This window comes from Oncorhynchus mykiss, chromosome 24, assembly GCF_013265735.2.
Source record: "Oncorhynchus mykiss isolate Arlee chromosome 24, USDA_OmykA_1.1, whole genome shotgun sequence".
Taxonomy (NCBI): domain Eukaryota; kingdom Metazoa; phylum Chordata; class Actinopteri; order Salmoniformes; family Salmonidae; genus Oncorhynchus; species Oncorhynchus mykiss.
Genome location: NC_048588.1, coordinates 22,509,901 through 22,536,595, shown reverse-complemented (window position 1 = coordinate 22,536,595; position 26,695 = coordinate 22,509,901). Strand labels below are relative to the sequence as shown.

At 43.0% G+C, this 26,695-nt stretch overlaps 1 protein-coding gene across 8 annotated transcripts in view; it reads left to right on the top strand.

Annotated features, from left to right (window-relative positions):
- LOC110503369 (kin of IRRE-like protein 3) overlaps positions 1-26,695 on the top strand; it is a 214,011-nt gene that overhangs the window by 139,681 nt on the left and 47,635 nt on the right. For all 8 annotated transcript variants that reach the window (XR_005039335.1, XM_036961435.1, XM_036961433.1 and 5 more), the window contains exons 2-3: positions 3,052-3,201; positions 11,620-11,769. Coding sequence is in view for 7 of the 8 variants with exons in the window: in XM_036961435.1 (XP_036817330.1) it covers positions 3,052-3,201; positions 11,620-11,769 (300 nt within the window). In the remaining variant the exon portion in view is untranslated. The remainder of the gene's footprint in view (positions 1-3,051; positions 3,202-11,619; positions 11,770-26,695) is intronic.

Here is a 26,695-nt window from a genome sequence, read left to right as displayed (position 1 = left end):
ACACACACACACACACCTGACTGCTCTAATCAGACCACATTGCTCTGTGTAGACATTTCACAAGGCTCATTCTCATCTTCCTCCAATAGCAGATGTTAATAAAGCGTTATTAATTAAGAGAGATCTCTGCTCTCTTCTATCTCCTCCAGAACCTGAGCCTCACTGCAGTCAGGCCTCTCTCCGGCTACCAGCACCTCCCAAACACGCACATAACCTTTTATTCACTGTCTATTTGTTATTATTAAATCGCCTGGGTATTTCTTGCTAGAACAGTTTTTTGTCTCTCGCTCTCGTTTTTGATCATCTGGTGTTATCTACCCCCCATTCTTCTGCATGGGGAGAGGAGGAGGAGAGGAGGAGAGTAATCTGTTGTCTCCACTCCACTGAACGTCATGGTTGGCTGCCCCTGCAGCTGGGCCAGGGAGGAAAAGGAGGAGGTAAACGAGGGGGCTCCGCTAAAGCCGCACTGCCGTCCACCGGAGCAGAAAGCTGGCAGATGCGACAAAGCCTTGTACGGCGCACAGGGCTGTGACTTCACCAACACTGCTAAAGGACCTCCAGTCTGTTATGGGCATACTCTGGCCCCTCCCAACCCACCCTACCTAACCCCCAAACCTAACCTGTTCTCAGTGCTCCTCTGGTGAGCTACCTATGTGGACTTCCATAGATAGCCTTTTTAATGTGAAATAAGCAGATCTCCATTATGCTGGTCAAGTGGCCACACCGGGTGGACTGTATTTTTCTCTGTGGGAGGGCATCTCTTAATCGCCAAGCTTCTCTCTCCTTCTCTCTCTTTTCCACCGACACCTGTAGCCCGCCTACGTCTGTAAAGGTCTAGGAGAGTCTGTACTTCTGTGCTCTCTTATTTCTGTCTGTGGAGAATGGCTCTTTCATCAACTAAGGGGGTGGTTTATGTGGGGAGTTAACAAGGGCTTCGATGCTGTTTGATGAAAGTTTCCATTCACCTAATGCAGCTGGAATTTGTCCATAATTTGTGTGTTAGTGTGCATATTTTCTTTATGAGGATTTTAGAATATTTGCTTGAAAATCAGTTGCCAATTGGATAGAAACCTAGCGTCTGTTAAACAGAGTATCTCCAGAAGGGGATATTTAGGTTAGCATGTTTGTTTGGCAGGATTTGTTTTGGCATTGTATTATTTTTTATTACCATTTTAATTAGATGTTAGTGATAATTAAAATAATTTTCCTAGGCTGTGAATAATAATAATTACTGATGAGTTGAAGACCTGACGCAAGAGGGGAGGCTATGACAACCTCTGAGAAAATCATCCTAATCTGTCTAATTTCTTACAATGATGAGAAGGATTTTTACGTGGTGCGGAGAAGGGATTTGAGCAGCGGGTTAAAAGGGGGAGAAGGTATGGGGGTATTAATGCTGCCAAGGTGGAGACACCTCCGACGTTAAATCAATTACAGCACAGGTTGAAGTGGTTGATAATAGCAATCTGGACAGGGAGGATAGAGAACAAAATACAAGTGAATTCTCTCGCGTTCTCTTGTTCTGACACATGCCAAGAGATTTCGCCAAGCTGCCGTCTCTTCTACCATTGTGTCTGAGTGCTGACTTGTTCGCTGCATGCAGCCAAGATAAACCTATCATAGGGGAGTCAGAACAAGGCTTTCTGGGTAGTATACCCAAGGCCAACACAACAAAAACTTCACAGAAAAACATGCCGGAGAGGCCCGTCGGATTCCCGAAGATGAATAGTCCAATATACAGTATGCTTAAGGAATCCCGTACATTTATTTTGATTCAATAATGGGGGTGCATGCAGGAACATGGCATACAGTGGGGGAGAATTTGTATGAACCAATATGGAGACTTGTCCTTACCTTTTAACTAGCTATCACTCACATTTCACCGGCCGGAGGACTGGATATGACGGATGTGTTTACTAATGTAATACTTCCATGGAATTAAAGACATTGTGTTTGTATTTCTATAATATATTATTGTCCCTCTCTCTGCATTGTACTAATGTTGTAAAACAAAGCTAATCTGTTTCTTCTCTGTAATTACTATCTGAACATAGGAAAACAACAACCCAAAACATAAAAATAACAGGATTATTGTAAGCAAATCCAATATGTTGTGTGGAAAGAGGTGCATTAAACACAGCAACATCATTTACTATGTATGCTGTTATTGCTGTTATTGCAATCCGTTACATTTCCTCTCCTATCTGCCACTTTTACTCCCCTTGGAGATATTGCAACAGAATTATCAGGGGAGGAAGCACATATCTCTTCATTATTTTCTCTTTGTGTGTGTGGGTGTTTGGGATGCTTGTGTGTGTACATAAGAGGGAGAGAATACAAACAATGTAGCCAAGGCCACCTTAAGCTTTGCACAACAATCTAAAACACTATATAAGAAATAGACGGAAGCAGGAGAGAAATCAAACGAGAGTCCATCTTATTGATCTGAGAGACCACAAGTGTCACTTGTTAACCTCAGTCGAGATTCCAGCCTTATCCCCCCATCCCAAGATGCATTGCCTGTCTTTACATTAAAGTAAGCCGCAGACCGTGCTTTAGCTCCTGGTAAACACAATGTGCTGGAGAAGCTGACATCTCAGCCAACCCCGGCTTCAGATGGAGGCAGCGAGACGCAGGCAGGCAAAAGCCCAGATGACAGGCTGACTTTAAAAGGCTTTTTCTCTCCCCGCTATTCCTCTCACAATGCCTTCCAATTACCCAACGGCCTTTGTGCTACAGTGTGGTAGCATGTCAAGGAGGAGAAGGGGGGCTGCTGTTTAGGTGGACTCAGAGGGAGATAGCTTCAAAGATATCAGAACCTCAACACGTTCATCAACACTCTGCATGTCAGTGACACCTCTCGCTAAGTGCCATTCCCCCACTGTGCCTCTAGTACCCCCTGTCCACCCCACCACCCCCTCCCTACCCATAATGGGGTCTGTCACACCACACTTGAAAGCGATGTCTTTGAATGTGTTAGAGGACTGGTTACCCAGGGCTTATGGATCATAGTTTCTGACCGTCTCTCTATCTTTCTGTGTGTTTCTCCAGGTGTCCAGGCCACATTTTCCCAGCAGCCCCAGGACCTGGTGGTGGTGGCTGGCCAGCCCGTCACCCTGCCCTGCTCCATTCCTGGCTACCATGGTGTTGTTCTGTGGATCAAAGATGGCCTGGCTCTGGGCGTTGGCAGAGACCTATCAGGTAAGGAAAGACATTTATCAAACCATATGTCACTCTCTTAATCTCCTTCTGTCACGTGTCTATTTCTAATTCATTTTTCAATGTGTTAAAACTACTTACATTACTTACACACTGTCATGTATTTGTCAATGTGCGATTTCTCACTTGACTGCTTTTAATCTTTTGAAAGGTTAATTAAGTCGTCTTCCTCATCGCTGTAAAAAATATCACTCAGCAGGTAAACAAACATACAGCACAATCCTATAACAATACAATACTTTACATTACATCTGGTGTTAACTTCATTGTAAGCACAGCAAAACAAGCTGAAATTCACTACTTTCATTAATCTCCTTGCTCTGCCTTCATATTTAGCCCAAAATTGGTCTACAAGTACAAGATGAAACAATTTGACATAAACAGTTACATTCATGATATTTGTTTTTAGAAATGTCAATAAACAAATAACCAAAACCCTGATAAAAAATGAATTCATAAGAATGCTGCAAGTACAGAAACTGTTTTCTCAGTGGGAAATGAATATCCAACAAGTGTGTGGAGTTTGGAGTTTGTGACAGTAACTGTGAGCTTACAGTATTAGATATAATATTTCCTGGGATTTCTTATGACCTCTATGTAGAAGAAACCCTGAGTGTCATAGAACAAAATAGATTGTGTACAGTACCAGTTCAAAGTTTTGACACACCTACTCATTCAACGGTTTTTCTTTACTTTTACAATTTTCTACAATGTAGAATAATAGTGAAGACATCAAAACGATATAATAACACATATGAAATCATGTGGTAACCAAAAAGAGTTAAACAAATGAAAAATATATTTTAAATTAGAGATTCTTCAAAGTAGCCACCCTTTGCCTTGATGACAACTTCGCAAACACTTGACATTCTCTCAACCAGCTTCATGAGGAATGCTTTTCCAACTGTCTTGAAGGAGTACCCACATATGCTGAGCACTTGTTGGCTGCTTTTCCTTCACTCTGCTGTCCAACAGATCCCAAACCATCTCAATTGGGTTGAAGTCGGGTGATTGTGGAGTCCAGGTCATCTGATGCAGCACTCCATCACTCTCCTTCCTGGTCAAATAGTCCATACACAGCCTGGAGGTGTGTTGGGTCATTTTCCTGTAGAAAAACAAATGATAGTCCCACTAAGTGCAAACCTGATGGGATGTCGTATCGCTGCAGAATGCTGTGGTAGCAATGCTGGTTCAGTGTGCCTTGAATCCTAAATAAATCAGTACCCCCACACCATCACATTTCCTTTGCTTCACAGTGGGAACCACATATGCAGAGATCATCCGTTCACCTACTCTGCATCTGAGAAAGAAACGGTGGTTGGAACCAAAAATCTCAAATTTGGACACATCAGACCAAAGGACAGATTTCCTCCGGTCTAATGTCCATTGCTTGTGTTTCTTGGCCCAAGCAAGCCTCTTCTTATTGGGGTCATTTAGTAGTGATTTACGCAGTCTCCTCTGAACAGTTGATATTGAGATGTGTCTGTTATTTTAGCTCTGTGAAGCATTCATTTGGGCTGCAATCTGAGGTGCAGTTATCTCTAATGATCTTGTCCTCTGCAGCAGAGGTAACTTTGGGTCTTCCATTCCTGTGGCGGTCCTCATGAGAGCCAGTTTCATTATAGCGCTTGATGGTTTTTGCAACTGCACTTGAAGAAACTTTCCAAGTTCTTGAAATGTTCTGTATTGACTGACATTCATGTGTTAAAGTAATGATTGACTGTCGCTTCTCTTTGCTTATTTGAGCTGTTCTTGCCGTAATATGGACTTCACCAAGTAGAGCTATCCTCTGTATACCACCCATACCTTGTCAAAGCACAACTGATTGGCTCAAACGCATTAAGAAGGAAAGAGGCACACCTGCTAATAGAAATGCATTCCAGGGTACTATCTCATGAAGCTGGTTTAGAGAATGCCAAGAGTGTGCCAAGCTGTCATAAGGCTAAGGGTGGCTACATAGAAGAATATCCAGAAAATATATGTATTTTGATTTGTTTCAAACTTTTTGGGTTACTACATGATTCCATATGTGTTATTTCATAGTTTTGATGTCTTCATTATCATTCTACAATGCAGAAAATAGTAAAAATAAAGAAAGACCCAGGAATGAGTAGGTATGTCCAAACTTTTAACTGGTACTGTATGTATTCGTGATAATTTCAGCATAATAGTTCGTAACTCAAACCATTCTGACTCTACAGACGTTTTTGTGAGAAGATCCGCTCCCAGATCCCTTTCGGATCTGATCTTGTCTCACAAACACCACTCTAACTCAGCCCCCGTTAAACAAACATATGAATGGTTGATATCAGTGAATGCAGAAGACATTGTCGAATCCAATGGTGCAACCCTTGGATTCTGTAACTCTAACATAATGTTTAAAACATATCGGCGTGACAGTGGGACACAAGATTTAACTACCACACTCCATTTTCCACCCCAAATACCTAGTATCCAATAATAGATACATTGAAATTGTCACGTTCTGACCTTAGTTCCTTTGTTATGTCTTTGTTTTAGTTTGGTCAGGGCGTGAGTTGGGGTGGGTAGTCTATGTTCTTTTTTCGATGTTGTGTTTATGTGTTTATGGAGGCAGCGAAAGCTGAGCGGCGGCGATATGAGGAGGCAGCACGGCAGGGCGACAGGCACGAGAGGCAGCCCCCAAAAAATGTTTTGGGGGGCACACGGGGAGTGTGACAGAGTCAAGATGGATACCTGAGCCCACTCCTCGTGCTTACCGAAATATGCGCAGTACTGGTCAGGCACCGTGTTATTGAGGGTATTGAGCCTAAGGGAGAGGTGCGAGTGGTATGCACCAGCTCTTCAGTGCTCACCCACAACCTGGTTCAACCTGTGCCTGCACTCTGGATGGTCCGGGTTAAAATGGTGATCCAGCCGGGAGGAGTGGTGCCAAGGCTGCGCACCAGGGCTCCAGTGCTCCCCCACAGCCCGGTCCATCTGGTGCCTCCTCTAAACACCAGGCCTCCTTTAGGTTTCCCCAGCCTCCCTCCAGGTCCGCCCGTCTGTCCTGAGCTGCCAGAGCCGCCCGTCTGTCCTGAGCTGACAGAGCCGCCCGTCTGTCCTGAGCTGGCAGAGCCGCCCGTCAGTCAGGAGTTGCCAGAGCCGCCCGTCAGTCAACCGCTGCCAGAGCTGCCCGTCAGTCAGGAGCTGCCAGTGCCGCGCGTCAGTCAGGAGCTGTCAGAGCCGCCCATCAGGCAGGAGCTGGCAGCTCCGTCACTCCGGCACTGTCGGAGTCGCCCTCCACGCCGGCGCTGCTGGAGTCTCCCGCCTGTCCGGTGCTGCCAGAATCTCCCATCTGTCCGGTGCTGCCGGAATCTCCCGTCCATTCGGGGCCCGCTGCTAGGGTCCCTAGTCCAAGGTCGGAGGCGAGGGTGGCCGCTCTAAAGGTGCCACGGAGGCGGGTAAGGAGCGGGCAAAGACTGTGGTGGAGTGGGGTCCACGTCCCGCGCCAGATCCGCCACCGCGGACAGACGCCCACCCAGATCCTCCCCTATAGGTTCAGGTTTTGTGGCCGGAGTCCGCACCTTTGGGGGGGTACTGTCACGTTCTGACCTTAGTTCCTTTGTTAGTCTATGTTCTTTTTTCTATGTCGTGTTTATGTGTTTGGCCTGGTATGGTTCTCAATCAGAGGCAGGTGTCGTTCGTTGTCTCTGATTGAGAATCATACTTAGGTAGCCTTTTCCCACCTGTGTTTTGTGGAAGATTATTTTCTGTTTTAGTGTTTTAAGCACCTTACAGGACTGTTTCGGTTTTCGTTTACTTTCACGTTGTTATTTTGTATTTTCAGTGTTCAGTAAAATAAATCATCATGAACACCTACGATGCTGCGCATTGGTCCGACATGTCATAGTCCTCGTCAGAGGAGGAAGAAGAATTCCGTTACAGAAATACCCCAGACAGTTGTATTCACAAGACCTCATTACTATCTAATAGAAAGATAAAACTAATTGAATAATAGTTTGTGGTGGGCAAAGAAGCCCCTAAATCAACACTGAATGTGAAATCAATATAGCCAGGGGTCACATTTCAAGTACTTTTAGCGAGTAAATGGGCTTTTGAAGAGTAACTCACAATCCAAATAACATTGTGGCTTTTGTATTATTACCTTAATTGTTTAATTTGGAGTACCACTTACTGCTGCACTGTCATTTTAGTAGCCTGCAGTTTCTCCACTTGACGCTGGCGCCTGATCCATATTCATGAGACGTGACGACTATCTATTCTTCCAAGTAGACATTTACAATCTTTAACTAAATCTTGGGAAGGTAAATTCCTATAGCTTGAACAATCTGCATTATTTATAAATATATAATTTATCCCCCCGATTGTCTTTAGAAATGGGATCCTTGGGATTCCAAGACATTCTATGGCCTTTTACAGGGAGTAAGTCTGAAAATGTCCAAGTTCCTTTCACACCTCTCTTCCTCTATCACTGAGGGATCTCTAACCTGTCTCTCAGGGTACTTGCCATTCAAGTCATGACAAGAAACCCAACTGGGGCCCTTTAAAAGCGGGGGCCTCTTTTGATCTGGACGATTAAATATGTATTCCACTAGAGATGTGCGGCCTCCTAACCTCTGGTCTTCAGTGACTGCTCTAGTGTACCTGCCTTGTCACCGATAGAACTCCTTAATTAAACCTCAGTTGACGAAGGTGTCCCAATAAATGCGTTCCATTCCTCAGTGTGGCCCTTATCAGGCCCCTGGGAGGCTGGGGAAGGCAGTAAACAATGGCCAAACAGTTTTGAAGTGGCCGAGAGGAGAGGGAAGAGAGGGAGAATAGGGAGAAGGACTTATGCTAACGAGAAGAGAGAGAGAGGGTGAGAGCAACTCTTAACGGCACATCATCAACAGTTTAACGGTCATGGGCGAGAGGCTGTGGAGGGAGGCTGTGGACTGACCTCATCGTGTCTCTACCCCTATAAACCAACACTTCACTCTGTATGCGGATCAATGGCCGGGCCAGGACGCTCAGAGATGGACTGAATATGAATGCTCCTCTCCATACAGCATGAGTCGATGAGATACATCGCGTTGGAGAAGGTTATCATGGACGAAAGATATCTTTATTAGAAAGCACAGACAGGGTCTTAGAGCAGTGTATTAAGATGAATGTCACTTTTTGAAATAAAGTGTACCACAGCTGCTCTTTTAATCGTCTCTGCCTACGTCAACAAGCAATACTACAGTCAGCCATAAAGAATGATGGCATATACACGGCTATATACACAAGGAAAGCAGCTGTATACATAAAAGTGTGAGGCGTCTAATATTGTGCCGAGCATTTCAATATAGGAACCACTCTGCTATTCATAGAAGGAGCTGCGTTAGCAGTAGCTCGCTCTGTCTGGGCCTGTTTCAATTCAGGGGAACAGTGATTAAAATGAGAGAAATCTTTCACTATTCAGTCTGATAAATCAGAGGACAAAGAAGATGATTCCTATCGCTTCCTGCTCCTTCTCTTTGTGTAGCGTCTTCTATTCTAATTAAAGAGAGAGATGCACCGGCCCAAAGCTGCACCAAATGAATGGCATGAATATGCATGAATGGCATGAATATATCTCCAAGCAGTCCACAGAGAGTGCCCACTGGTGTGCACTTTTTTGGAGGGCAAAAATGGAATGATTGAAAACCGAAGTCTTAGAATGTTCCAGATATTGCTCTTAACATTCTAGACAGAGGTGTAGAGTCATTGGAAGCTACCTGACAAACGTGCTCCTCTGGCTGGTCACCCGACAGCAAATTAAACATTGGTCATCCATTTCCCAACATCAACCTACCCTATTTCCGTCCCTGGGGGTGTCAGTGTGAGACGTGTTCTTCCTGAACAGTGTAAATAACTATCCCCCTGGCTCAATTCATCGTCCCTTCCTCTGCCATTGATCCACCATAAAGACAAATCCATTTCTGTCCTGATGGATTCATTACCCTTAATGGGGCTATTTTACATTGTTTGCTTTAGTTAACTCACCTTGTCTTTGAGATTCATTGAGATCAATGTGAGTTATACAACAGTGACGTCCCTGAAATTTCCTCACATAGAATAAAGCAGTGTTTTTGCATGCTCTAAGTGTAACCCAGTTATGCCACAGGACAAAATCCACCAATGTCTATTGAAAAGGCATTTAAATGCCATTAAACGAGACTTACGCTAAGGTATTTTTTAATTTACTCTCAGTTAGCAAGCTTTATTGTATTACAGCAGCACATCTTATGTTCAATCTGCTAGAGGGCAAGAGGAGTGAATTGACTGGGGCATTTGTTAATGTACATGAACAAGGAAACTCAGTGGAATGCTGTCGTACTGTACAACACAATATGCCTACAGTAAATATTTAGTACATAAGCTCCTGCACTGGATATAAGGCAGATGGGGTCACCTCAAGGTCATACCATTTACAAGGCCTGCTGTTGTGGAGAAATAATTTCTCATGTCTCCTGAGCTTACACAGGGTCACACCAGTGCATTGTGCTTAAGCAGGTTCTCGTATTTGAAGGAATGACCTTCATTCAAAGCATGTATTTCAGGAATGGAGTCTCATTCAACTTCAGAGAAAGACATCAGTCAAACTGTGCTTTATCTCTAATAAATAGTTCAACGAAGCCATTGACCCACTGGCTGCATAATCAACAACAGCATGGAACTCAAGATCAATGGTCATTAATGTTATTAAGCGAATACTGCTCAGTTATATCAACACTATATTAGAGGGATGTGTAACCTTTTTGACCTTCTTCTGGCCCTGTATGGAAGCGTATGTATCAATGTGAATAATAAGACCCATAACTGCAAGCGGGATGTGGGCAGGAGAGAGCACTCTCTATCTGAGAATCTGGCAATCTTATAAACATAGAAACCACTCAGAGCTCACATAGCCCACCCCATGTCTTTGTTTGGTACCTCATTGTACACTGCTCCTGCGTTCTATGTTTATGCTATATACTCTCATAGCCGCAGGAAGTAGCTCCTATGTTTATGCTATATACTATCATAGTAATGTATGTTTCGTCGACGGGGGGAGGTGAGTGCCTGAACAAATCCGTCCTGCTTGCATCCCCCACCCTCTTAAAGCTTCAAAGCTATGTGGGAAGATGAAATGCAGAGTGGTTTAATCGGCTATAACTCATCCCACTATGAGAAAATTTGGGCCACTTCATGGTCTATGCAAGTGAATGGGATCCAGTAAAGCAATGGATGATAATTGGGCATTCGGAACACAGTGGTCTCCATAGCCAAACTCAAGGACTTAAAAGCCATTATATCTCCTAGTCTATTAGTCCTAGTCTATTATACTCATATTGGGTGGCATGTGCTAAAACATACCTCTTTAAATCCCCAGTGTTTTATACTAAAGCACCAGAAAATCTTTGAAGAGAACATGACTCATTGATAGATTCAACGGAATACATTTTTCATCCAGACATTTAATGCAGTGATTCAACAGCGGGGTTGGCAGAGATTGTAGCGGGTTAGAGTTGAATACCATCTGTTGTATAAGTTCAGTTTGACAAACTACATCGTTGGATAAAATGTTTAACTGTTGGCCTGGTTATGCTTAAAACTCTCGACTCTATCGGGTTCTGTCATCAGTGAATTACAGAAGAACCTTAGGAGGAAAAAGCAATCACTGCCAAGAAATACTGAACATTTTGGAGAATTTCACTTGCAAAGATTCTCGTTTCAATTCACATTTCTCCAATAATTACACAGAACTCAGCCTTTAGAGAGCTGTTCAAGTTATTCATATTGAAATCGTGTGCAATTTTCTATAAAGCTTCACAATCAAACACATCCCTTTGTCACTTATTGTTTTGTGTTTTAGAGCTATCCGACTTTACTCTGCACTGTAAAATGGTCAGGACTCCTGGACATACATCCCTCTTCCTGCATTATTAAACTTTGAATCTCACACCACTGCCCTGCTGAAACACATCTCAATATCTAGCCGTGCGTCTTCACCATGGCAATAAAACATACTCGCTCTCCGAAATACAGAAACCTCCTCAACCCCTATCATCATTGTCATCTACGTAATTCATGTTTTCAATCAGTTTAAAAATGTCTACAAATTTTTAAGAAAAAATCTGGCTTCACATTGGTGACACTAATAATTCTGAGACAGGTATATTAAGGTCTCATCTCATTGGAAAAAGAAAAGCCCATCTCAAATGACCTAAAATGTACAGTAACACAGCAGTCAACAATCAATATTGCACCACTGATCCTTCACTCATTTGTGATTGCCTGCATTCTGGCATTGTTTGTACCATGCTTTGATATCTCCTATCTTAAAAAAAAAGGTTGGATTGAATGGTGCTGATATAGGTTGAAAGACCAGACTCCAGGTTCTGACAGGGCACATGTTGCATTTTGTTCCAGGCTACCCTCGTTACACAGTGATTGGGGACCACAGTACAGGGGAACACCACCTTCGGATCCAACGTGTGGAGCTGATGGATGACGCTGTCTTTGAGTGCCAGGCAATCCAGGCAGCCATGCGGTCCCGTCCTGCCCGACTCACTGTACTGGGTAAGTGAGGATTAGGTTTACACACAAATGCACACTACACATACATGCATAGACACAATTTGAAGTATGTGCACAGATAAAATGGCAATGGATGCAGGCAGTGACTTAGTAGCCACCTCAAACCAACCACAATGTCATATCTGTAGTGCTCCTCCCATCCCTCAACACTTTCAAAATCCACTAAATCTGTGCACTGAATCAATGATCATGAAAAGGGTTAGAAAAGCCACAGCTTTTTATCAGCATAACAGGAACTATCAAGATAATGCTGCAGCTAATGGAAACAGTACAGCATCTCTTAACATCGCCAGTCCCTAATGTTTTTACTTTAATTTCCTTCTACAAACCCAGCCATCTTCATTATTAAGCCTGAGAGGTTACTGGTTCTTAATTAAACTTTATTGGGTTATCATTCAGTGTTGCCAGTTCTGCCATATTGGGCAGCATTTGTAAAATCACTGCTCACTCTTCTCTATAGCTCTGTAGGCTCTCTCCCACTCTCTCTGCCCTCTACGCTGTATACCCTTCTGCTGTGGAGGATGATGGGTAATATGAAGGGAAGCTGGAGTCAATGATAGAGCCAGAGAACAACGGAGAAGAACTGAGGGGAGAGGAGGAGGGAAAGTGGGAGGTCCGTGATGCTGAGTGTCCTCGCCACGAGAGACTGATTCGCTTTATTGATCTCCGCTAATGAAAAGTGAAACTAATGATCTGTAGGGGTGGAGGCAGCCAGAGAAAGGAGAGAGGGAAGACAAATTGAGGACCAACGTCTCTCACTCTGCCGCGCCCCCTGCAAATAGATATTAATTAATAATGACGAGTTCTTTGCAGAGTCAAAGCAGCTATACGCAGATTCCCCTTCCTCCCCTCCCCTTCCCCCAAAGTTAAGTTTATTTCCCTCCAACCTCGCCGTTCACAGCAGCTAAGTCGTTTGATCAAGGCCTCAAGGAGAGGAGACGGGTATGAGACACAAATCATTTAGGATGCATTGCCATACCTTCGATTTATTTGTGGTTTCTCTCAGTTGGATGTTATTAATTGACTCTTGATGATAGTGTTGCTTGGGGCTTGCTAAACATTTAAAGTTGAACTAAAGCATCCTTTTCCTTCACAGTACACTACTGCAACAGTTGATACGTTTCTAACCCAGCCCTGTTGAGGTGTAGTCACATTATCTAACAAGGTAAAGCTGGCTACTTAGAGGAAAGGGCTTGTCTGTACAAGCTCCATTAAAATGATTAATCATCAATAAACGAGGGGAGCCAATTGTCTCTATTCCTCTTTGGCTATTTGAGGGTGAAACACGTATCATCCTTTCTCATAAGCCCCGCCATAAGATGTTTGTTTAATCCCCTGCCTAGCTGGCTGACTCCTGAATACATTGCGAAGGAGGGCCCCCAGGCAGGCACACATGCAAGGTAATGGAATAAATATATGCAAACCCCATGTCACTGCAAACTCTAAGCTGTCAATTACCCGCCAGTGGTGACAGAGTGTGTCTATCGACTCAGAAGACAGCGACGGTCCGTCACAGAGTGGAACAGTCTCCCTTCTCTCCTACCTGACTGTCAAATAAATCTAAAAACATTCCCCTTCTCTCTCTCATCAGTCATATATTTGTCCCAGCCCTACTGTGTTCTATATCAAAGGGAACTGTTTTCTTTATGACTTTGATATTTACAGATAAAAGACGCAGATTTTGAGTGTTTTTTTGTCGCTCGATTTTCTCCCATAAGAATGGTACTGTGTCAATATGTTAATTTATTATCCTTGAAATACCTAGCACGACTCAATGGGGCAAAAAGTTAAATCCAATTTTGCTATGCATTTAAGCCAATGAGATACAGTCTCTAACCTGACCCTTCTCCTGTCTCCACATTAGTAAAACAATGTGTTGGTGAGTTTGGAGTGTCTTATGTGAGTAGCATTTGGAGCAAAATGTAAGCTTATAAAATAAATTCAGTATGGGGGAAACCCCATAGAAGAATGAAAGGGTCGTCTGATCTAGGGGTTATGGTCTGAGGTTAGTCCTCCGTCTAATTATATCCTCTGCAGCAAGGTAGCAGGCAGCCAATCCTATGCATCAATGTGTTCACCTTGGTCTGGGGTAGGAGCAAAGGGGAGGCCTGGGCTCTCTGGAAGAAGGTCTCTACCTTTAAACAGACGTGTGAGGCCAGGTAGTCTTTTGTAAGAAAAATGTGCAACATTTACCATTTAGCGATGGAGAAAGAGTTATTGCTGCTGTTTTCAGAGTAGGCCTACATTGAGTGATGAGGTCTGCTGTTGACTCTACTGTGACATTTAGAGAGCTCATTGACATTCATCCACCGACAGGTCTTCTAATGAACCTTCAGTCCTCATCAATCGCTTATGTTTTCCTTTATTGTTCCTTCCCGTTCCTCGTTTGGTCTTGCTCGTTAATGCAAGGTCGTAGTCCTGTCTGATTACTACATGTGTTGCAGTCCAAGATGAAAACTATATTCAAGTGATACAAAGTAATGCCACAAGGCCCAAATACATTCATAAGTATTCTCTGGGAAATTATGTTTTGATATTGCTCATTAGGAAATATTTACTTTGCTGCAGATTAATTCCAAAGAAAATACCAGAGCTAGATCTGTCCTCAGTTTTCATTTGCTGTCAAGCTAATTATTAATTACAGTCACACTGCTATGGGAAGATCAAGTTTCCTTGGCATGGAATTAATAACGGTAAATAGCAGGTCTTAGAGCTGTAATTTTCCAGACAGTCTTCTACCCTTGTTTGTCACTTTAGAGAGAGTCCAGCGGCACTCTGATTATTAACTTTTAATTGCAAGAGAGCAAGACTTGAGATCTGATAAAACACTTCCTTCCAAATTGCTAAAAATGTCTCTTTGGAGCAGCCAAAGACAAGGAAGGGCAATCAGCTATGTTGAGTTCTGACTTGCCTTTGAAAATATTTTTTTTCAGAGGCAAAAATGACATTTTCCATGAAAGCTTGTTGATTATTATTCTATGGCTGGTCCAGCCTTGCACAGTGCCAGGGGTCATGGTGTGCCTCGCAGCATGACGTTGGAAGGAGAAAATCAAGTTATATCTAACTGTGCACAGATAGTTGGCTTCCCAGTGTCCTCCTGATACTGCTTGGAGCCCAGCTCTTTTCTTATGTCTAGTTTTTCATCCTGTGGTGAAATGATTGAGTGTCTGTTCAGCGTGACCCTTTGTTATTTTTACCTTAGAATCCACCTCATCATCCTGTCATTTCTTTGTCCTCAGAAAAATGTACTTATCCAGTCATGGGAGTGAGCCGGTGACTTATTTGACTTTAAAACACAGTGTAGGTCATTCACTAGATTTCTCCAATAGTGTTGGACTAAACAATGCTGCTCTGCACCGCAGGGTCTTCCTAGCATGATATCTTAGTGATGTGTCTCTCTACTGAAGGGCCTCAATATTAAACTTTAAAAAGGTTCAGTCATATGTTTATTCTATTACATTGCAATTTCTATTTTATGAAGGATAACTTTAAAACAGTGATAGACAAAGGAAATAAAAGCTCAACATTTTAATGAAAATGTGTCCTTCAAATGTTTTGCCTCACTCAAGGAACTGTTTTGAAATCTCGACACTGAACCGAAGGGCAACTTCATGAGGAGCATTGTGTTTTGATAACAAGACACAAACATGAAGCAGTATTTGTCCCCATGTCTCCTGTAGTTCAACCCACTGAATCCCACTTATGCTTTACTGAATAAAGCATTTCAAAGTAGATGCACTGTGTGAAAACAGAAGGGACACAAAGTGAATGCCTTTCTGAAGAAGCACAAGGGCGAGAATGCAAGTTGATTGGCTTCCAGTAGCAGTCACGACGATAGCAGTATTTCTATTGCCACCACTTTTACCTCTCCAACTAATTCATGAAACTGTTTTTAATCCCAGCTCTCTCTTTCTCCCTTTCTCTATATCTCTGAATGATGCTACAGGACTGTGCATGACAAAATTGCAAAGTCCTGAAAGGAAATGTTGAAACACCTCATTTATCAGTTTAAGTGTACTAGTGTTCTGTATGTAACTAATTTATCTCTCACAAAAGTCAATTTGGATCTAGCCAAGCATCGTCGCTCAAGTAGGGCCAGATAAGAACCCCTGATCAGCAGTAATTTTGTTAGAAATATGTCTCTACCGTTTACATTATTCTGCTCACACTACCCTGATTTACATTAAAGTACATTACTGACTTGTCTGAGATCTAAGACAAAGTTAGACCATCTATAATATCAATGACTCTATGTTAATACCAACAGATTGCAGGTAGGGTATGTTTTGGGGTTTGAGTGAGTTTTAATAGGCAAGGGTACTTTTTAAATTACATATATGTTCAGTAATAAATTATCGTAACAAAAATGATTATTGACTGAAACAAATCTAGAACTGGAGGAGGTGAGCGATTGATTGACACACTGCAAGGAACAAAGCATTTCCATAACATTTAACACGGGCCTGCTTTTACATTTCATGCAAAATGACAGCAACATAGCTACTCACAAATAAACACACACACACACAAATACACACAAACATGTTAGTGCCCTCTCAATCTGTGAAGAGCAGCTTTGGACCTGCAAATCGCTGCTCTGTGACGAAGCTGTCTCTGCACGCTGCTGACAAGTCTGGCATCTCACCACTCCTCCCATGTCTCCAGAAAACCTCCCATCCCTCTCTTCACTCTCCCTGTGTGGGTCAGCACCCACACACGCACGCTCACAAACACACGCACGCTCACACACACACACACACACACAAACACACACACACACACAGTCAAACCTTGACTCACATTAGTCCCTGATCATCTGTCGTCTCATAAGGATAGGGTCCACTGTGATACTTTGGATAGGCATTATTCATGCACACATCTTAAAATTAAAAAAAAGAAAGTAAAACTAACACAGATGGTATTACCAGAGAGGGAGAGATAGAGACAGTCTGTTTGAGCCAGAATCTTGTGGCCTACAAACAGGTGTACGGTGACAGCAATTGAATAGGCCTGTGTTTTGGGCCAGTGAGCCACATATGTCTCTTGTCTTCCACCTACGATGGATAGTTATTTTCGCCCTTCTCTTTTGTGATATATCGATCACAACCTCTGCAAGCTGCCACGGCGCCGTCGCATTGGGGTGACAGGCTGCTGGTGCGAGCATTCCGCCAAAACCGACCAGGCAAGCCAACCCATTTTTGTTCCAGACACCTCGGCAGAAGCACAGCACTGTGCACGCTGCATTTCCAGTCCCCCCTTCCTTCCCCATTCCCCCATCTCAGAGCTCCTTCTGAGGTTACCCGTCTCATTCACTCACCTCCAAATTGCCTTTTCAACCAAATCTCCTGCTCCTGGATGGCTGTGTATAGGACTACATGCTGCATGGAGAATGTTCCCCAGCCTGGGTCTGGCTGTTTATGACTCAGATTGTCCACCATTAGCAGAGCCCCAATGGTAATAGACTGGCGCCATCAAGGTGTTTTCTCAGACCAGGCTAATCCCAGAGGTTCTGAGGTATTGAAATGTCTTTCTGAACACAGGGCAGGTTTATACTCAAGGTTTATTCAGACAAGCCCTGATCATGACAGACTTACTGGCCCACACTGTTTTCTTAATTACAAATCCATACTGTATGCCTCAGTCTCATTTATAGATATTTTTGATTATACACTAAAAGTAAATGATCTCCCTAAAACACAATCAATCGGACCTGACTTCCTCTCCCGAGCCTGCTCTGAGTTTTGCAGTAAAACATGGCTCTGAGCTCTGGATTGGGCAAAAACATGAAACAACCCCTGGTGTTATCTCTCTCAGGAAGGGGCGATGCAATTCCATTAAACTCCAGTGCTCCTTTAATGAACTTCAATGGAATCTCTTATCTGAGGCGGAGGGCTGGGCTAATGTAAGAAAGACTGTGTGCCCCCTCAAAACACTTCTAATAGTCTCACTCCCTGAAAAATGTTGCTTGGAGCATAAATATGTGAAATTAACTGGTCTGATGGCCACGAAAAAGTGACAGACAGGCACACAATAACCCTCCAGATAATCATTAAAGGTGAGAAAAAGTACATTTAGAGGTAAAATGTTAATACATGCTTGAAATCCCTCCTCGTGAGCTGGGAGGAAAAACAGGGAAACTAACAGTTTGAGACAAGTAAGACAAGAACACATACTACATAACTAATCTTCTCTTGGTTGATCTACTCCTTTAAAGAAAACTCACAGAATATCTCTTCCACTCCCTATCTCAGACAACAAGAGGATGTTTTTTGCTCTCCAACCTAGTTGAGAAACTATTGAACAGTGTGTGTGTTTGTATGTGTGTGGAAGTGTGTGGTGTGAGATTGCATTATACTCTCCCAGAAAAAAGTGGAGAAAGAGAAAGGATTTCAACGAGCCAGCTGGTAATTAAAGAGGAGCGATCAATCCGAGCCGCTGACCGGCTCGTGAGAAATCCTTTGCGCGACCACAGTAAAGGGCTAATTTGGAACCATTAGGGGCTGCCGAGTTTGCAAGCAGGCCTGTAATGATGATGACTGGCAGGGTTCGAGGCCTTTGTGCGGCTGTCAGACCGGCCCGCAAGAGGGATGGTGGTGGAGAGATGACTTAACAGAAGCCCTGTATGGAGAGGGTGAGAGAGAGGGAACTGGAGTAACACCTCCTTTTATAACTGTCCTGGGAGTTACACTGTGACTCAGAATAGGCTACTAATGTTGCTTCATTGTCCACTGTAGAAAGTCCACTGTAAAATGTACAGTCGTATATCAATGGCACGTGATGTACATAGGTTGAGGTAAACTACCTGCCCATTGTTTGTTCAGGCAGTACTTACAGTACGTCTGAGTGAGCCTTTTGTTTTGTGAGGGGTTGACCCTGCGTCCCTAAATGGGGAACCCACAGTGGAAGATTGAGGTGTGCAGATGGAGAGCATGCCACCTGTGCCAATCACTTAGCAAAGAGATGACACTGGTTCTCATTCTACTCAGAGATCCTCTGTGTCATCCTTGTGACAGACATCAGACACATGGTGGAAATGAAAAAAGGCCTGTCGGAGGCAGCCAAGCGTGTCTTTCTCCTCTTTGTCTGTTTTCCATCCAGCCTTGACACAACACCGCCTGTCTCACAGAGCAGAGCACACGACTCGAAAGCATAACGACAATCTGTGTGCGCTGCCATGGACCTCTGCGTATGGAGTTTTCCATGCATTAAATGTTAACCTTCACTACAGCGGCACTTAGGTCCTCTCTGATGGAAACCTTATGGATGGTTAAAGGCTAAACTATTATCAGTATTACAGGCCAAGATGGGTCAATAATGTCTCTAGGAGATGGGTTGGAAATAGCCTTTAAACAATTACACTCTTTCACATTCTGCATCGCACCACTTCCTGGCCGTACTGTACCTACTGGGCACAGACATCAATTCAATGTCTATTCCACATTGGACCAACATAATTTCATTGAAATGACGTGGAAACAACGTTGATTCAACCAGTGTGCGCCAAGTGGGTATGTGGTTTCTGTAAGCCTTGAGCTGTCATGTTCTACGGTAGAACGTCAACACATTTAGCTTATATTAGTTCACAGCCATTGCTCTTCCTTGATGTCCTGGTATTGTGACTGGAGTGGTGACAGTCAATACCAGCCTGAATCCACAACCCACTTACTCCATCTTTAATATGCATGTCTGCGCTGTCGTCAGTCACATAGTGTTAGGCTCTCAGCGAACTCCAAATGAAGCAGTTTTTCCTCTCAATTGGCCCTTCAGAAGATGGGAGCCTTGCATACCTCAAACAACTTGACAGTTAATTAATGTTTCAGCAGCATTGAGTGAGCACTGACAGCAAGCCAATAACACTGGATGTCTAGAAGCTACTATCATCTCTCCATCTCTGTTCCTCACTATTATTCATATTTTCATAAACAAATGAGATGGTTGGTTGGCCAGTATGCAAGCTGATCAGACAGGGCTTCTCTAATTCTGGTGACAAATGGGGATAAAGCTTGTTTCCAATCTTACACCTCAATATTACCATACCACAATGTATGTCCATTGGTTCAGATACGCAAATATATTTGTCTGCTAAATAAGACCCAGCATTTCTATATTCCACAAACTTGTGTAACTTTACATCATGAAGAACACCCGGTCAAAAAGTCATGAAATAACTGCACAATTTTCTGTACAAATAAAAGGTTGCACACTATATCACTGTTGCCAGAGGCATTTGAAGAGGCAGGAATGTGTCAATGGTTCTGGTCTAGAAACAGGTTGGAGATTTTCCCGGGAATTGAGTCACAAGGTTCAGCCGGACTCAACTGGCGAAGCAGAAAAGCAGCCCATTTCCCCAGTGCTCCCCTGTTGCACAATCTCAAACTTTGTCAAATCAATTCAAAGTTTATTTGTCACGTGCGCAGAATACACACCTTACAGTGAAATGCTTACTTACAGGCTCCAAACAATAGTGCCAAAAAGGTATTAGGTGAACAATAGGTAGGTAAAGAAATAAAACAACAGTAAAAAGACAGGCTATATACAGTAGCGAGGCTATAAAAGTAGCGAGGCTACATACAGACACCGGTTAGTCAGGCTGATTGAGGTAGTATGTACATGTAGATATGGTTAAAGTGATTATGCATATATGATGAACGGAGAGTAGCAGCAGAGTAAAAGAGGGGTGGGCGGGTGGTGGGTGGGACACAATGCAGATAGCCTGGTTAGCCACTGTGCGGGAGCACTGGTTGGTCGGCCCAATTGAAGTAGAACGTACATGAATGTATAGTTAAAGTGACTATGCATATATGATAAACAGAGTAGAGCAGCAGTGTAAAAAAAGGGGTTGGGGAGGCACACAATGCAAATTGTCCTGGTAGCCATTTGATTACCTGTTCAGGAGTCTCATGGCTTGGGGGTAAAAACTGTTGAGAAGCCTTTTTGTCCTAGACTTGGCACTCCGGTACCGCTTGCCATGCTGTAGTAGAGAGAACAGTCTATGACTGGGGTGGCTGGGGTCTTTGACAATTTTTAGGGCCTTCCTCTGACACCACCTGGTGTAGAGGTCCTGGATGGAAGGCAGCTTAGCCCCAGTGATGTACTGGGCCGTACGTACTACCCTCTGTAGTGCCTTGCGGTCAGAGGCCGATCAGTTGCCATACCGGGCAGTGATGCTCTCGATGTTGCAGCTGTAGAACCTTTTGAGGATCTCAGGACCCATGCCAAATCTTTTTAGTTTCCTGAGGGGAAAAGGCTTTGTCGTGCCCTCTTCACAACTGTCTTGATGTGTTTGGACCATTCTAGTTTGTTGTTGATGTGGACACCAAGGAACTTGAAGCTCTCAGCCTGCTCTACTACAGCCCCATCGATGAGAATGGGGGAGTTCTCGGTCCTCCTTTCCTTGTAGTCCACAATAATCTCCTTAGTCTTGGTTACGTTGAGGGATAGGTTGTTTTTCTGGCACCACCCAGCCAGGTCTCTGACTTCCTCCCTATATCCTGTCTCGTCATTGTCGGTGATCAGGCCTACCACTCTTGTGTCATCTGCAAACTTAATGATGGTGTTGGAGTCGTGCCTGGCCATGCAGTACAGGAGGTGAGTAAAGGAGGAGACTGAGCACGCACCCCTGGGGAGCTCCAGTGTTGAGGATTAGCGTGGCAGATGTGTTGCTACCTACCCTACCACCTGGGGGAGGTCCGTCAGGAAGTCCAGGAACCAGTCACAGAGGGATGTGTTTAGTCCCAGGATCATTAGCTTAGTGATTAGCTTTGAGGGTACTATGGTGTTGAACGCTGTGCTGTTGTCAATGAATAGCATTCTCACATAAGTGTTCCTTTTGTCCAGGTGGGAAAGGGCAGTGTGGAGTGCAATAGAGATTGCATCATCTGTGGATCTGTTTGGGCGGTATGCAAAATGGAGTGGGGTCTAGGGTTTCTGGGATAATGGTGTTTATGTGAGCCATTACCAACCTTTCAAAGCACTTCATGGCTACAGACGTGAGTGCTACGGGTCTGTAGTCATTTACGTAGGTTGCCTTTGTGTTCTTGGGCACAGGGACTATGGTGGTCTGCTTGAAACATGTTGGTATTACAGACTTAATCAGGGACATGTTGAAAATGTCAGTGAAGACACCTGCCAGTTGGTCAGCACATGCCCGGAGCACGTGTCCTGGTAATCCGTCTGGCCACGCAGCCTTGTGTATGTTGACCTGTTTAAAGGTCTTACTCACGTCGGCTACGGAGAGCGTGATCACACAGTCACCTTGAACAGTTGATGCTCTCATGCATGCCTCAGTGTTGCTTGCCTCGAAGAGAGCATAGAAGTGATTTAGCTCGTCTGGTAGGCTCGTGTCCACAGGTCTGCTATGACTCCCATAGGATGTTAACTAGGCAGTGCTCATTGTTTCTGAGGAATGGTTGAAAGTGTAGATCCTGCTGAAAGTGTTTAGTACTGTAAAGCTCAAACATTAATGGAATACCAACCATTAAAGTGATATCTGGAACGTTAGTATAATTTCAGCCAGTAGTTTTGAAAGTGGTGCTGGAGGCAAAACAGGTCCCTGTTTTTTGTACACTATAGTACGTCATCCAATTGTGTACTACATCTATTCTGTATGATATATTACGTCATAAATGTTTTTTTAAATACAATGTATTTTTTTTGCAATTTCGCATATGTTTCGAATACAAATCGTACAATGTGTTACAAATGTGTCGTGCCTAAGATCCTGGGCTGCATCTGTAACCCCCTAAGGTCCACACCCCAGCAGGAATTGAATTAGCATAATAAACAAATCCTCACAAATACCTGTCAGTTTAAGCTAGAAATATCTGTTTTTTAGCATTGGATGTGTCTTAATCCACCACATCCACCTACAGTATATGGAGACTGTTTAGTGCCAAAAATAAGGGCTTGAATAAATATTTAAAAAAAAAAACATTTTTCCTGATCTTTCTTATATCTCTCAGATAATATTCTGCAAGGAGTTCCTCTGTAGGAACACCCTCCCCCCCTTCAGCTCAAACGGTGGCGCATGGAACGCAAAAATATTCTTAAAAATATTTAACCTCCACACATTATTAAGTCCAATAGCTCAAATGAAAGATAAACACCTTGTTCATCTACCCAGCATGTCAGATTTTTAAAATGTTTTACGGCGAAAACACACCACACATTTATATTAGACCACCACCGAAACAAAGACAAGCGGCAGCCATTTTGTCCCAGAAAATATAAAATTATAAAAGCAGGATTAAAAAATAAATCGCTCACTAACCTTTTGAAAATCTTCATCAGATGACAGTGATAGGACATGTTACACAGTACATTTTTTTTTTTTCAATAATATGCCATATATATCCATAAATGTCCATTTACAGTGTACTCATGTTCAGAAATTACTCAAAAATGCCCGCAGGAAACCTAGGTAGCTCGGCAAGATAACGTAAATAGACATCATAAACTTTGGCTAAATATACATGTTCTACATATAGTTAGAAAGATACACTGCTTCTTTATGCAACCGCTGTGTTAGATTTATTTTTAACGTTACAGAAATCGCACACTATTTCATATGCTGAGGCAGCGCTCAGTTCCAAGCTACATTTCCACGTAATGTTGGAGTCAACAGAAACACAGATTTAAGCATAAATATTCCCTTACCTTCGATGGTCTTCGTTCAGAATGTTCTGGAAGGGTTCATACTTACCCAATACATCGTTTGGTTTCAAGTCTTGCGTCTTTGTATTAGCTACTGCTAATAACATCAGCTGAAATGCACCCAAAACGTCCTCCGGTCCGGATAAGTTGCGCATCAAAACTTCAAAATTACACATTATATGTCGACTAAACAGGTCAAACTAAGTGCAGAAGCAAGCTTTATGATGTTTTAGACGTGCAAAACAAACTTCAATTCAACCGGGCATCGTTTGCTCTTCCCAGGAGTGCTGGCACAAAGGAATGGCTGTGACCGATTCGCGCCCTGACGCACAGGTTTTTTTATCGCGACACTTACTCCAACCACTCCTTTAGGGCCAATTCTCGCGCGATTTGAACGATTGAGCGCTCCAAAGAAAGAGGACATCTAGTGGAAGAGATGGAAAGTGTCCCCAGATCCATAAGTGGTCGGGAAGGGTGGGGGCATGACGTCAAAGTTGCTCCAACTTTCATGGCCACAAAAACTAGTTTGGAAGAATGCATGCCCTGTGAGTTCTGCTATACTTACAGACATAATTCCAACGGTTTTAGAAGCTTTAGAGTGTTTTCTATCCAATAATAATTATTATATGCATATATTAGCAATTTTTAATATATTTTTTTTTCAGTTTATTAGGGGTACCCAATTTCTCCAAAGGGGGCGTAAATCTGCCTGGCATCAACAGGTTAATCTGCTGGGAGCTAACCAACCATGTTCAATGTTAGCTAGCTAACATTAGGCTCTAACTAGCCAAGCAAACGGTTCTGGGATACAAATAATAATGTTATACACTTTACGTTAGCTAGGGAGCCAGCGAGCTAACGTTAGCTAGCAAGCTAACAGTACATTTTAGCTTGAAATGAAACCACTTTCTGTCAAAACTTTAAACGTGTCATGTCTGAAAAAGTCTAGCGTTAGCTAGGTACAATCTTACCCGTATACATCATGGATGATGGACGAGTCTCCATGTCACAGATGCCATGCCACGGTTGCCCTTAGTTTGAAGATGTAATCCGGAGACATGTGTTTTCTCCATCTCTTTAGCGATCATACTCTAATTCCACTGATTTCAAATCTCAATCCTCCAGAAAGTGGAAAGCAACACTTATGCAGCTCCACTACACAATACATTTTTTTAAAGCCGCGTCGACAGGATTACCAACACAGACTGACCAGCTCAAATAGACAGAAGCCTTCCATTTGGCAAACCAATCTGAACTCTTCTCTCGGCATGTCCATCCCATCCATTATCTCTGCCAATCATGGCTAGTGGAAAGGTTGCTGACTTTTGTCTGTGACTTAACCAACAAGGCTTGTAATTTAACAATTGTATTCATATTTACAGATGGCATACAAGTTTGTTATTAAGGCACATGAAAGTGCACAATTTTCAGAAGACATTTCTGCCAAAAAAACACATTTAGATTTTAAACAATTCTAATAAACGTTAAAGTGGCTCTTTTGTGAAGTCGTGACTTGCGACATATGCCTAGTGTATGTCTAAGGTTTTGACTGATCCAATGAACCTTTGCATTTCAGTTCATTTAAAAAAAATGAAGACTGCCCAAATGTGCCTAATTTGTTTTGTAATAACTTTTCATGTTCAAAATTGTGCACTCTCCTCAAACAATAGCATGGTATTCCTTTACTGTAATAGCTACTGTAAATTGGACAGTGCAGTTAGAATTTAATATTTCTGACATTATCAGATGTCTATGTCCTTGGAAATGTTGTTGTTCCTTTCAACCTCATGCTAATTGTATTAGCCTACGTTAGCTCAACCGTCCCGTGGAAGGGACATGAAGAAGTTCCATATACAGTGCCTTGCGAAAGTATTCGGCCCCCTTGAACTTTGCGACCTTTTGCCACATTTCAGGCTTCAAACATAAAGATATAGAACTGTATTTTTTTGTGAAGAATCAACAACAAGTGGGACACAATCATGAAGTGGAACGACATTTATTGGATATTTCAAACTTTTTTAACAAATCAAAAACTGAAAAATTGGGCGTGCAAAATTATTCAGCCCCTTTACTTTCAGTGCAGCAAACTCTCTCCAGAAGTTCAGTGAGGATCTCTGAATGATCCAATGTTGACCTAAATGACTAATGATGTTAAATACAATACACCTGTGTGTAATCAAGTCTCCGTATAAATGCACCTGCACTGTGATAGTCTCAGAGGTCCGTTAAAAGCGCAGAGAGCATCATGAAGAACAAGGAACACACCAGGCAGGTCCGAGATACTGTTGTGAAGAAGTTTAAAGCCGGATTTGGATACAAAAATATTTCCCAAGCTTTAAACATCCCAAGGAGCACTGTGCAAGTGATAATATTGAAATGGAAGGAGTATCAGACCACTGCAAATCTACCAAGACCTGGCCGTCCCTCTAAACTTTCAGCTCATACAAGGAGAAGAGTGATCAGAAATGCAGCCAAGAGGCCCATGATCACTCTGGATGAACTGCAGAGATCTACAGCTGAGGTGGGAGACTCTGTCCATAGGACAACAATCAGTCGTATATTGCACAAATCTGGCCTTTATGGAAGTGTGGCAAGAAGAAAGCCATTTCTTAAAGATATCCATAAAAAGTGTTGTTTAAAGTTTGCCACAAGCCACCTGGGAGACACACCAAACATGTGGAAGAAGGTCCTCTGGTCAGATGAAACCAAAATTGAACTTTTTGGCAACAATGCAAAACGTTATGTTTGGCGTAAAAGCAACACAGCTCATCACCCTGAACACACCATCCCCACTGTCAAACATGGTGGTGGCAGCATCATGGTTTGGGCCTGCTTTTCTTCAGCAGGGACAGGGAAGATGGTTAAAATTGATGGGAAGATTGATGGAGCCAAATACAGGACCATTCTGGAAGAAAACCTGATGGAGTCTGCAAAAGACCTGAAACTGGGACGGAGATTTGTCTTCCAACAAGACAATGATCCAAAACATAAAGCAAAATCTACAATGGAATGGTTAAAAAATAAACATATCCAGGTGTTAGAATGGCCAAGTCAAAGTCCAGACCTGAATCCAATCGAGAATCTGTGGAAAGAACTGAAAACTGCTGTTCACAAATGCTCTCCATCCAACCTCACTGAGCTCGAGCTGTTTTGCAAGGAGGAATGGGAAAAAATGTCAGTCTCTCGATGTGCAAAACTGATAGAGACATACCCCAAGCGACTTACAGCTGTAATCGCAGCAAAAGGTGGCGCTACA